At 36.4% G+C, this 14335-nt stretch overlaps 1 protein-coding gene across 16 annotated transcripts in view; it reads right to left on the bottom strand.

Moving 5' to 3' along the window:
• The window catches only part of Adam22 (ADAM metallopeptidase domain 22), a 198934-nt gene that overhangs the window by 48475 nt on the left and 136124 nt on the right, over positions 1 to 14335 (bottom strand). For all 16 annotated transcript variants that reach the window (XM_033758657.1, XM_033758650.1, XM_033758644.1 and 13 more), the window contains 6 exons: positions 13343 to 13427; positions 12267 to 12357; positions 10686 to 10737; positions 7319 to 7418; positions 6096 to 6167; positions 5776 to 5868 (listed from right to left, as the gene is read on the bottom strand). In XM_033758657.1, the coding sequence (XP_033614548.1) occupies positions 5776 to 5868; positions 6096 to 6167; positions 7319 to 7418; positions 10686 to 10737; positions 12267 to 12357; positions 13343 to 13427 (493 nt within the window). The remainder of the gene's footprint in view (positions 1 to 5775; positions 5869 to 6095; positions 6168 to 7318; positions 7419 to 10685; positions 10738 to 12266; positions 12358 to 13342; positions 13428 to 14335) is intronic.

Below are 14335 nucleotides of genomic sequence, written 5' to 3' on the forward strand. Positions count from 1 at the left end.
CTTCCTTGAAACTGGCACAAGCCACGACTTCAGAATATCTAAAGTAGAAATATGAACAGAGTTGAGATAAAGTTTAGATAAGACTATATAAATGTTTGGGAACCTCAGGGAGGCTTTGAGAAGAAAGCACAGCAGTGCTGGGATACAGCAGTAAATAAGTCAACCACAACTTGCCCTATATGAACTGTCAATGTGAGGAGGAAAATAATAAACAAATAAGAAAGCAATATTTTACAGCAGAGGTTCAGAAATCGACTGAGGGCCAGCACACACTTGTTTCTGTACGTTCCACGGCTCCTTGCAGAGCTGAGTACCTGCAACAGACTGTAGGAGCCGCACAGCCCGTGTACTACCTTGCCCTTCACAAAAAATGTTTGCCAACCCCTGGCTTACAGATAAATCATTATAAATACATGTGGAAAACCAGAGATACATACAATTCCTCATCTTGATCTTCAATTCCCCATTCTCCATTGGCTACCCTGTCTTTCATCCCCTACAAATTCAGAGTGGGGACTAAAGTGGAGAGATACGGTTCAAGGAGTGGCAAAAAGGATTTTACTGGACTTGTAGTTATTTTGTGGGCCAGTAATCATGCCATTTTATTTTAGGTTTTTACATTTTATTACTTTGTGCTTGTTCTTTGAAATGACTATATCACAAAGAGCCTAATTATCTAGGTCAAGAAAACAAGTAATTATAGATGTGCAGAATCAAACATCAATGATTATGATAAATGATTCAGGATTCCTTGTTATGGCAGTTAGAAGAGCCAACAGAAGAAGCAGTTGTTTTAGCTAAAATGAAAGAATGTCTGTGTCACATCTGGTTTAATCTTTCTTTTGCAGTGAGGGTTCTCAAAGATCTCTACCAGTGCCTTGCTTGTCTTTAGGAAGCTGCCAGAAGGCAAGTTCCCTGTGAACTGTGTTAGAGTGAAAACAGCAGAAGCTGCTGACAGTTCTAGGATGCAGCTGCAATCTATTCCTGATTGGTTGTGGGAGTCTGTGCAGATTATTTAACTTCCTTAGGTCAGGGATCTCTCAGTTATATAAACCTGAAAGTGTGCCTATGAGCACTGTGTAAGACAGTGATCTCAACCAGGGGACAACTGGCCCCCAAGAGGATATTAAGCCAATGTCCAGATACTTTTGGTCATGAGTTCTGGTAAGATTGCATCCAAGAGAGCCCAGGGATGCTGCCAAACATCCTACAATGCAGAAGATACACCTTGCCTAAAAACAATTATTCAGTCAACAATATCAATAGTGCCAGGGTTGAGAAATTCAGATACAAGATGACATAAAGTGTGTAGAATAATCTCTGGCATATAAAAGACAGTATGGTAGTTTCTTTTTGTTTGTTTATCAGCAGCTGTTACTTTTTTATTAGTACATGTTTGCAGTATGTAATGATTACAGTTATTGTGGGGAGTTTGCTCATGTACATAACACATCTTAATACTTTTTTTTGTCCCCTTCCCCTCCCCCCACCTGCTCCCTTCAAGTCTTCCCCTTTCCTATTTGCAAAAGTTCTATCTCCAATTTTTCTCTTCATTTCTTTTTTTAGTTTTTTTTTTTTTTTTTTTTTTTTCCAGTACCAGGATCAAACTCGGGACCTGGAAATGCAAGGCAGGCAGTGGAACCACTGAGCTAAATCCCGAGCTCTCTTCATTTCTTTTTATTTTTTTAGTATATTTTCCCTATTAAGTTTATTTGTACATTTAAAGCAAACAATACAGTTACATTTATCTTTGGGATCTTGTACCCTTACGTGATATATCTTGGTTGTCATTTTTCCCCATACCCCTGCCCTCCCTTCACCCCCTTCACCTTTCCCTACTTACAAAGACTTTGTTCCCATTTTTTTCTTTTTCACATTTTTTCTTTTCCCTCATTTCCTTTCCCCTCCCCTTCCCACTCCCCCTTTAGCCATTTTCTTCCTAGTTCACACTCGCAATTATACCATTTGAACCTTATTTACACTTGTAGTTTTTCACACCAGAGAAACTATTTGGTATTTACTCAAGTGTGTCCTACTTATTTCACTCAAGAGTATGGCCTCAATGTGCATCCATTTAGCTATAAATGTCTCTAGTTTTTCATTCTTTATGGCTGAGTAGTACTCCATTTTATAGGAAAACCACATCTTCTTTATCCAATCTCGAGTTGATGGGCAATTGGGCTGTTTCCAAGTTTTAGCTATTACAAACTGTGCTGCTATAAACATGGATGTGCATATATCACTGTGGTCTTCATTTCTTTTTAAATCCCCCTTTCCTTCCTTCCTTCCTCCCTCCTTCCATCTCTTGTTCCCCTTCCCATTTGAAAAAGATATTCCTACCCCCTAATATCTATCTCTTACCTTGCTCCTTATTTACACTTTTGGTTTCTCATATATAAAAACAATGCAGCATTTCAACTTGTGTGTCTGATTTATTTCATTTACCATTATAGTCTCAAGGAGCAGCCATTATGGGGGAAAGAAAGAAGAGTCAAGATATATCATGTACAGGTATCATGTCTATGCACAAAGGATGAATGTTATCATTATGTATATTTAAAATGTACCAATAAAATTACTTTTAAAAAATGTATCCATTTATCTAAAATGTCTCAACTTTATTCTTCTTTATGGCAGAGTAGTACTCCATTGTATATAATACCTCATTTTTCTCTCATTATCTATTGGTGTATATGTAAGCTACTTCCAAGATTTAGCTATTATAATTGTGCTCCTATAAACACGGGTATGCACGTATCACTGTAGTACAGAGACTCTAACTCTTTCAGGAAGATTCCTATAGTTTCTCTGGTGTGAAAACTATAGTAGTACATAAGATTCTAATGATATTAATTGATCATGTGAAATAGGAAGAAAAGGTCTAAAGGTGTAGGGAAAATGGGAAGGGGAGGGGAAAGCTAATAAGGGAAAAGAAAAAAATATGACAAAATGAAAAAATGGAAATAAAGTGTCTGTAAATGGGGAGGGGAGGAGGGGGTGAAGGGAGGGCAGGGACAAGGGGAAAAATGAGAACCAAGACCTGTCATGTAAAGGTACAAGATTCCAATAATGAACGTAATTGTACTGTATACCTTAAATGTACCAATAAACTCAATTAATTAAAAAATAGTCATTCCTGGAAGCAAGCATTACCCTGATTAGAAAACCAGAAATGGACCTAACCAAAACAAGAGAACTACAAGCCAGTCCCTTTAATGTATATAGGTGCAAAATTCCTCAATAACATATTGGCAAACAGAATGCTGTAAATTACCAAAAAGCTTGTACATCATGACCAAGTAGGATTCATTCCAGGGACGCAGGAATGGTTCAACACACACAAATCAATAAATGTAGTATTTCACAGAAACAGAAGCAAGGGGAAAAAACACATGATCATCTCAGTAGATGGAGGAAAACACTTTGACAAAATCCAACATCAATTCATGATAAAGACCGTGAAGAAAATAGGAATAAATGGTCTTTATGTCAATCTGATGAAAACTGTCTATGACAAACCAATAGCCAGCATCATACTAAATGGAGAGAAGCTGAAAGCTTTTCCTCTAAAATCAGGAACAAGAGAAGGATACTCACTATCACCACTCCCGTTCAGTATAGCCCTCAACACATTAGCCAGAAAAATTAGACAAGAGAAAGAAAAGGGACATGGATATAAGGGAAGAAGTTAAATTATTATTTTCTGATGACATCATCCTCTACAGAGAAGACCCCAAGAACTCCCAACAAATGGCTCCAGTTCTTCAGCAATGGGCTGAACTATTGTTCATAACCTCCGGCCCTCTAGATATTGACTTACAAAGTAAACCAGTTGACAGAAATAACCATGTTATGTTGGCTAAAATACTAAAAGCAGCAATAACAACAGCATCAAAAGCAAACTAGAGGGCCAGGGATTTAGTTCAGTGGTTCCACTGCTTGCCTTGCAAGCACAAGGACCCGAGTTCAACCCCTGGTACCAAAAAAAAAAAAGCAAACTAGATAATGACAAACACGAAGAACTAATAATATACCATACTTAACCATAGAAATAAGATTTATATTTATAATACAAATTCTAAGACAAACCAGATATTGATGTACATAAACATCTACTCAATAGAGCAATTTTACTTCCAATAACATTAGAACACTATCCAAACATAGAATGGTATAGTTAACTATGTTCAGATTCATAAAGATTAATGGTTAGTGGTCTAATAAAGATAGAGGGCGAGGGGAAAGGAAGCATCAAAAATAGAATTTCAAATATTAAGCAATAAAAAATGGGAAGGTTATAAAATTAAAATAAAAGATCTTATTAAGAAGTAGACACAACTTAGTAGTATTAGATAACAGTAACAAAAAAACAAGAAAAAGGATAAATATAAAAAATAGAGATCAAACTAGAGAAAAAAAGAAATAAATTGAAAGAGAGATAATGAGAAAGAAAAGGGAATAAAAGGAGGACCTAATGAAACAAATAAAACAAGTGATAATAAAAAGAGGGGAGAGGAGAATGGGCAATAAATCTCCAAACTCCACCAAATAAATAAATAAATACATACAAACAGGGAGGGGAAAATTGGGTCAAGAGAAGACAGAGGAAAAAAATTCCTATGTATTTCCAAATGAGTGTTTTTCTTCCAGAACCTTTAGTCCTTTTTTTCTTTGGTAGTACCAGGGATCAAACTCAGGACCTTCCTTGTGCTTGCAAGGCAGGAGCAGTGCCACTGAGCTAAATCCCTGGCCCGAGAACCTTTAGCCATTAATCCAACAAATCCTCTCTGCCTCTCTTGATAGCCTGTGGTTTTATGTGGTGAGGGGTCCCCCTCTATGAACACCCGTCTGTGACAGCAGGCCCAGGGAGGGGATGGGGCAATGGACTCTAGGTGAAGGCTCAAGTGTACCTGGTGTAGATTTAACAGGCCAGGCACCGTAACTGGGTGGCAGACAGACTCCAGCAGCTGTGCCAGACAGTCTCTGGTGGGTCTGGGGGATGCACAGGGCAGTTAGTGGCACAGTGGAGACTCAAGAGATCTTGAGGTGCCAGGCACAGACTCAGTGGTTTAGTGTCAGTGCTTGGTGCTACATGGAGGTCCTGACAGGCCTCCCTCTGATCTATAAAATGTGCATATCTGGAAACAGATACTCTCAAAAACAATGTAGGATGTTATACCAGGTATTATCTAAGAAGAGGAAAAAAAAAGATTTTGAGTTCTTAGGGCAAAGTAAGCCCTACATAACGTTAGTCTTGACATAAAGGTTAAATACCTGAAAACAGATGTGAGGATAGATAAGTATGTTAAGATGCAGTCTCAATTCCATGCACAGTAAGACATGTAACATATTACTACAGCTAAAGTATATTTTCTACTCCCTCAACAGCAAATGCAAGAGATGCACCAAACTCAGCAAAAAGAAGAATCTACTGAATATCTGCTTGGCTTCACAAAGAAAGGTAAGCTTGATTCAAAAATTAGTAATGTTTTCATTTCCTCGGCCTGCTCCTCGGGGAGGCAATAAGGACAGGACAGCCTCTGAAGACTGACAGGGTTTGGGCCCAAACTCTCTGACTTACTTCCTGCAAGAACTTGGGCAAATCACTATTGGTTAGAAAAATAATGGTAACTATACCTCATAAAATGTCAGGGAAATCTTGCCAGCAGTTAGTTATTTAGACACTAGTATTACTGTTACATTATATTTTCCTAGGCGTAGCAATTTAAGCACTTGTACTCTCTGTTCATTCATCTTTGATCAGCTTTTATTTACCTTGCACTTTTTACAGCAGAGACCATCACTGCACTGAGAGTCCTGCGTCAGTGTGCATTTCTTACAACATTCTGCTCCTTCAAGGACACATTCCTAAGAAAGATAAACATTGCAAAACATCAGAAAACGGTGTCATTTTCCTAAAACTTCCTAGTAGTACCAATGTTCTAAAATAAGTATGCAGACTCACAATAATCATCTCTCGTTCACAAATTCTATGAAATTTCCAAACATAATATTTGCTCTGTGCACTGGAGTGTGTGGACCTAGAAGGACCCTGAATTACCTAGCCGTCATCTTTAAAATGACCAGAGACTTACTGTAGAGGTCCCACAATCACACTCCTCTCCAGTCTCAATGAAGCCGTTACCACACTCAGGAGGGTCAAGAAGCTGTGAATCAAAAACCAGAGAGGAAACTAAAATACAGAAAAATCAACAGCAAAGATTTTGAGAGTCCTAACTGCCACGCCTATATGTCTCTATACGCCATACCCTCCAGTCATCTCAAATATATTTTTATTGCCCTAAGCTAAAAGGCATGACTTTTAGAACTTAGAAATCTAGAAATATCTTATTTATATATCCATTCCACATATATTTACATGTATAACACACATACCAAGCAGGGACCAAAATATAAAGAGCATCTAATCTCTAAAACCAAACCTAACAGATTCCTGACTCCTGTTTCAGTCAGCAGTAACGGGATTGGAGTCAGAATGTCTGGATTCAAATCTTGGCACAGGGCTGAGGTGTGGCTCAGTGTAAGAGCAAGTACTTAGCATCCGTGAAGTTCTATGGTTAACTTACAGCACCAAAATAAAATAAAATCTTGGCATAACTGCTTAGGCATAATAATAATACCAGCTACTCATCTAATTAGTTAGCACTCCAAAATTGTTGTGAGGCTCAAGTCTAATCATCTGTGAAAAGCTCTTTCTTAACTATTTTTTCTTCTTAAAGTTATTTCACAGAAATGAAAAGCATAACAAAAATTAATATATCCACTGATCTATTTAAAATGAAACACAGAACCTACTCTTAACTTAGCCTTGCAGAAAGTGGCAATGATAATTTGCCTCAGAGACTAGAGCAATTATTAGGCTGTCCAAAAATACACTTAGGTCTGTTTTATTTATCAATTTTATTATGTTTTGAATATAATTTATCCAATAATGATAAGACAAAATTAGTAAATATTTGCTCTTAGCTACATGTATAATATTGATTCACAAATCAGTGCTGAGATGACAGAATGAAGGTGTACACATTCTCATAAAAAGACATTTCCTAATTAATTAGGGGCAAAAACAAAACAAGATAAAGAAAACAAATGAACTTCATTTCTATCTGCATTTTATTACCTCAGAACAGTACAAAATGCCTACTATTAAAGCTGATTTGAAAATGTAGGTGTTTAGCCCATCTAGAATATGTAGAGAGGCCAAATTGAGAAGCTTTTTTTATAGACCCAATGGCTGAAATTTTGTTTATAACATTAAAGAGATTAATGATTAATAACTCTTGATCATACTTATTACCTTGGAAGGTTTGTTGAACAGGCAGGCCCCACCTCCACTATTCAGGAAGTCATGATACTCTTCGATATTGCACTGGGTGAACTTTTTCGGTAGATAATAGCTGTGGAAGAGCGGAAAATCAATAATTGGATAATGTTAGTCACCTTACTGTATTAGTCTTAAAATTGAAGATTGTTAAGATTATACACTTTTCAATAAAATCAAAATTCAAGTTTAATCCAATGAATTTAATGAAAACCAAGTCTGTACAAAGGATTATGGTCTGAGGCATAAAATGCAAATTAATGTACACTGTAATCCCTTTAAAATGTATAAATAAATGGCAAGATAAAGATAAGTATGTAAAGAATTAAACTGTTATGCTGATGTTAAACATTATAATAAGCTTTGACGGCTAGAGGAAAAAGAAGAAAAGCATTCCAAAGAAAGAGAACATACACAGGAAATCAAAAAAAGTTGAAAGTTCATGTACTATTACGCTAAGCAAATTTTTAAGAAGCTGAAAGTCCATGTAGGAGTATGTTAGCAAGTCAAAAAAGCTTGAAATCAATTTGTATAATTATGGTTAGCAAACAGACCAGAATCAATGGGGGAAATGAAATTGTAAAGGAGGACAAAGAAAGACTGTGGACATCTAAATACTGGCATAAGAAATTTGAAACCCATTCTTCCAGCAAGGACTCTCACAGGCTTTTAAAGCTCAAGCCTATACAGTACATTTAGAGCATGAATTGATCTCACAAATATAATGATGATCAGAAACAGCAAGGCACAGTTGAATATATACAGTAAGACGCCTCTTCTATAAAATGAAGCGTATTAAGCTGTCTGTTTTATACCGTGTTAGGTTTTGTTATCCCCCTAGATCTTCCTTAGATCATGGGTGGGACATTTGGAGAATAGCTGGATTGGGGGCATGAGAGCTAGCTTGGTGTTAGTGTCGTGTGTCCCGGTCAGAAGCGGTGGGTCCCGGGGGCACGGCCTGGAAAGGCTGACTGTGCCCCCCCTCCTCGCTCTTCCCCTCTCTCCCTGTTCCTGTCTGCCACGGTGCGACCAGCTCTCTCCCACCATAAGCTGTCCTACCTTGGAGCTGGTGGTCCACCCAAGAACTGAAACTTCTAAAACGAGAGCCAAAATAAACCTCTTCTTTAAGACGTTGGTGTCCGGTATCGTGTCCCAGTGAGGAGGAAGTGAGACACACAATCGTACACAAACACACCCTCCAAACAGTAATATGAACCAGACTCCAGGAGACATTCCTTTGGCTGGGGCTGGGGTACACTGACATTACGGAGAACACAAGGAGGATTTGACCAGGTAGGCAGTGTTTTACTTTGCAAAACTGAGTGAAAGAAGTGTTTGCTGTTTTATTCTCTACACTTTTAAGGATGATGAAAATGGAGCTCAGGAGGGGAGAGAAAGAGCCAGTGTTTAGAATGTTATTGAAATAAAAACAGCAGAGGATGGTCAAAGATTAAAGTCACGTAATGATAATCCTGGAGAAAAAGGAATGGCTGTAAAATTCATTCACAAAGGATGGAAGATGAGAATTAATGGCTGCCAGTGTCTGAAGATGGGACACTATGAAGACAGACTGTACACTTCTCTTCCCAGCCACGTTCCCCGACACCACACTGTGAAGCCATTGGCAGTGGCCTGAGCTCAGCCTCAGTGGGCAAGCACACACAGAGAACTCAGAGAAGCCACAAGACCAAGCTGCTTTTTGTTGTTGTTGCTGCTGCTGTTTCTTTAGAGGGTCAACTTACAAGCCCTTACTACTTATAACTTACTCAACTAGAATTGAAGGAGATAAAAAGAAAAGAACTGAAATTAGGAGGTAAGCTGTAAGCCAGTGGTGGTAAACCTATGGAACGTGTGTTGTTTTTCTTTTAAGACAAAAGATGTTAATGTAAGAATTGTTTCTTTCTAAATTAAAACCTCAGTGTTTAGGATTAATCATAGTGTTGGCACTTTTGGGATAAATAAGTGGGTTTTGGGTTGCAACACGGGCACATCTCTAAAAAGTTCTCCATCACGGCATAAATCATCAAAATCAAAGCTGCTTCTCATTTCCTAAATTTCTGGCCCAGATTCAAGGCTTAAAAAGTCACTGAGATCTACTAACTTGACACCAATTTTCTTTCAGAAATGAGACTATTTTAATCCACATGCAGTATAGCAAGTCCATAATTCCAGCACATGAGAAGGCGAGACCAGAGAATCATGAGCCAGTGTCCAGTCTGGGCTACATAGTGAGTTAAAGGCCAGCATGATCCCCACAGAAAGGCTGTCTCCAAAAAAAAGGAGATTTTATGAAAGTACTTTATAAACAAGAATGTTAAAAATATTTACTTTCTTGTTTTTCATTTTAATTTATTCCGTGCCATGAAAGTTAAAACATACAAACCACAGCTTTAGATACAGTACTGACCAATTTCAAAAACACTGAAATGATCACTCGCACTCATTTTTCATCTTTAATTTTACATCTTGGTATAACACACACATGGTTCTAATTTCTTACAAATGTTATGTGGCAAGCCACAAGGTGACACTGCATCACAGCACAGCACAGAATGCTTCCTTGAAGAAACCTCATCAGCAGTACTTGATAAATGGTTTTGCACAAAACTGACTTGGAAGATGTTAAACATTCCTCATAAGACATGTATATAACAAACAGTAGATGTAACTTTAATATAAGATAAAATGCTACTCTGTATGCTTTAAAACTCTGGGACACTTAAAACCAAACAATACAAGGCACTTTTGATTGTAGATTCTATAATCAAACACTATTTTATTAGTTGCCTGAGAGTTTATAAACTTTGAGGACTGCTCATGGCTTTTTAAAGTCAATTTGAAATATAAAAGCACTAAGATTACCAGGTAAAATCTAGTTAACTGATTGCATGTTACACAAAATATACTATTGAAGAAAAACTGACTTTTAAAAAGACTGCATCATTGATATATAATAACTTCAAAAATATTACTTGTAAGAGGAAAAATGCACTTTAAAAATCTTTCGAAATGTTTTTAAATGTCATATTTTGTGACTTCACTTGATATATTCTAAATTTTCAGCAAAGTAATTTGAAATGTTTCTTAAACCTAACAGCATCTAAAGAAATGGATTACTACATCTGTGAAATGGCTGTCTAGCACACATTATTTCCACTAGGAACATACATCAAGAGTTCTACATTTAATTTGATATAAATATTCAAAAATATTTAATTTCGATTTTATTATAAATGCGGTGGGGAGAGTCCATGTACTTCACTATTAAGTATCATATTTGTAAAAAGACAACAGCACAGTAGATAAAGAAAAGGTAAGATATTTCCAACTACAAATGGCTCACCCAACGTCTCCCATTATGCATCCAGACAACATGTCCTCACATTTACACTCACCTAGGAGAAAATGAATACACACACCTTTTATAAAGTAAACACAGCTGTACTGGTTTCTGTGTTTAAGAAAATTATCTTCACTCTATTTTAAAATACTTATTTAAAAAGCAATACTTGCTTTCTAACCTTCGTATACTTGAAGTTTTTGTGCAATTGTAACAACAAAAATATACTCAGACCCTATCAAGTCTATATAATTCTCAATTAAAGAAAAATCTTCTCTAGTATTTTAACAAATGGCCAAAATTTTAAAGCATTCATTTAACATGACTTAAAATCAAATACGAATGAAGTAGGGAAGAAGTTTGTGGCCCCACTATGGGACCCCAGTTTCACGGGCCTTCTAGGGAATGATTACAGCATTTGGCCACTTTTCAAAGCCTCTGCACTGAGGTAGAAGGCAGTGGAGTACATAGATTCAGTAGTAGGGCCTCAGAACCAGGAACACCTGCGCTCAAACTATGGCATGACATGTAACATGTGATTTTGGAGACATTTTACTTAAGATAGTCACTATATCTATAAGAGAGGTCGAAAAATCAGAATCTGGCAGGACTATCTTTAGAGTTAAAAGTGAATCTAGATGTAGGTAATATATCATTCATTCATCTGTCAAATAATGGGTGCTCTAGAATTGGTAAGTTGTTATACATAACTACATTTACAAATTTACCAAAATAATAAAATGCTAAATTCAAATTGTTACCCTAAATATCTAGAATTTGACAATTCATAGTGAAGTAACTTTGCCTACTTGGGAAAAGATATTCTTCACAGATATGAATCCTAGCACATTTTACTAGGTCCATATATTACGAAGCCCATCATGAGGTCTGATCCTGATAAGGAAGCTCTACCTCTGTGGCCATGTGCTTTAAATAAATTTAACACTGTACCTGAAATAAAATGCCTGTGATTCTCTATTTGGCCATTTCTTTTTCTTTCTTTCTTTCTTTCTTTTTTCTTTTGGTTTTTTGAGACAGGGTCTCACTATGTAGTTGAGACTGACCTAGAACTCACTGTGTAGTCCAGGCTGGTCTCCAACTTACAGCGATCCTCCTGCCTCAGCTTCCCAAGTGCTGGGATTACAGGCATGTGCCACCACGCCCGGCTTTCTACTAGGTCATTTCATATTACCAAAAATAAGCTCATTTTGGCCCTCTTAGGCTAAATTCAACTATAAATTTACTATCACATGGCTTTAAATGTTTATTATACATGCATTACCAAGGATTTAGCTTAATGGTTCTGCCGTCTGCCTCACAAGTGCAAAGTGCCTAGTTCAATCCCCAGTACCAAAAGAAAAACAAACAAACAAAAAAAATGTTTATGACATATGCAGACATTTTTATCTGTAATATAATTATTCCCTAGTATTATATCTGAAAACATTTTGTACCCTTATTTATTTTATATTATTGACCATACTCTTTTGATCAAGCAAATGAATCACAGAATCTCATTCTAGAAAATACTTAATAGACAGTCTATTGTAACTGCAATTAAGCCACACATGTGCTACAACTTACCATCTGCTAACTTTCTTTTGTCTGAGATAATACCAATATTATGGGCTAATGATTGAGCAAGTATAACAGCCATTAAATCAGTTTTCCCAAACTGAAAAACAAAAATAAAATATATGTAAATGCGAGTTATCATTTAAAAATGGCTAGTAAAACAAATATATTTGAAAATGAGTAATTTCTAAGCATTTCCTTTAGTAGAAGCTAAACACATTGTACCTAGTGCTAAATGTGCATTTGGGAAGAAGTAGGAAATAAATTTATGCCTGATTACATCTTCTAGGATAAATAAAAAACCCATGAATAGTCAATTTTTGGGTGTAAAAACTAAAACCTAATTCTCTCCAAATTTCACTCAGTAACATCACTAAAAAAATTAGTAGTTGTGTATGATTAGTTCTTTGACTATACAAAATAAATGTGGAAATTTTATTTGAAACTTGGTCATACTCATGTGTCCATTTGTACTCCTAAAACTCCCTCCAAATGCAACAGAAAATACCTTTACAAAACAAGCATAAGATAAACAGGAAGCAGTGAGGACGTGTGGCTGATAAACACTTAAGACAGTTATTCTCAATATGGAGCCTCCCAAAGATTCAGGTATTTTTCTTTCAGAACATTTCCATCACATTGTCATGGATAAAAAGAGCCCCTTTGCAAAACGTACTGTATTTTTTTTTGTCCCCAAAATTTGTCAAATGCTGAAGAAAGAAGAAAATATCCCACTGGGTTATTAGGTGGCAACCAAGTGCTTCAGGGAATTACTCAGTTCTCTGGGAAATCATTCAAAGTGAAAACAGGGACTTCTTTCCAAGAAACGTGAAGGTACAGATTCTCTAAATAATATGTAAATTACTTTATTTGGAAATTATTCTAAGTAGAACATGAGCAGAATTATCAGGTATCATCTTTCATTATTTATTCTGTTTTCTGGGCTTGTACAGTAAATATACTGGTTGCTAATAAGGCACTCTAACACCTGGAGTGTATGGAATGTTGAGATACTATCTCTTAAGCATGAGGAAAACATCTTCAGCCATCATCCCACTTTGTATTGTACAGGTGTTCACACCTACTTCATTCACGCCTCCTCCTTTCAGCAACGAGCAAATCCCACCATTATAAGCTGCCCCGCTCCGGCTACTCTCAAATTGACTTCCCCTTTTAGAAAAGAAAATGAAAGACACTTACTGCTCACAGTTCAAACATAACAGCACCCCTCACGGTTAATCTCAAGCTGAAGTACAGATATTTTTCAAAATTGCCAATATGATGCACTATGAGAATCACTTCGGCCGTATCTACCAAAAACACATAACTGGAATCTCACAATGAGAAAAGATCAGGTAGTCTCACAGTGACCAGGAGTCTATAAAATAATTAGCCTATACTCTTCAAAAGATGTAAGCTCAAAATAAAGGCTGAGAAAAATCTTTCCGATTAGAGGAGACTAGAGAGACATAATGATTAATCAAAATGTGTGATAATGAATTTGTGTTGTGGTTGGATAGGAAAATGTTATCAATAAAAGGTATGGTTGAGACAATTTGTAAAATATGAATATAGAGTAAAGATTACATAATAGTAACGTCAATGCTATATTTTATTATTTTAATAATTTACTGTGGTTGTATCAGAGAATATCTTTAACCTCAGAAGACACACATTACAATATTCAGTACGTAAGCACCCACTAGGATGGATGGAAAGGAGGAAAGGAGGGTGAAGGGAAGGAGACCATAAAACAAATGAGGGAATATATAATAATGAGTGCGTCTTGGTGAAGGGCACATGTAATTTCCCTGTGATATTCCTATAACTTTTCTCCAAATCTGAAATAATACAAAAGTTAAAAGTCACCCCAAAATATTTCTTTTACCCCCAATTATAATTAGCTTCAACTTCGCTGACTTTAGATGGCAGGTTTTTAAAAATGCTACAGTACACATTTTATTACATCAAATACATAAATTACAAAAAAAGAACGTGCAAGGGGAAAAAATAAACTCCCGAAATATACCTCTTAAAACCAAAAGCAGAAAATACACCAACATGTAAAAGCAGCAATT

This window comes from Fukomys damarensis, unplaced genomic scaffold (assembly GCF_012274545.1).
Source record: "Fukomys damarensis isolate Sample0158 unplaced genomic scaffold, DMR_v1.0_HiC HiC_scaffold_4, whole genome shotgun sequence".
Classification (NCBI taxonomy): Eukaryota; Metazoa; Chordata; class Mammalia; order Rodentia; family Bathyergidae; genus Fukomys; species Fukomys damarensis.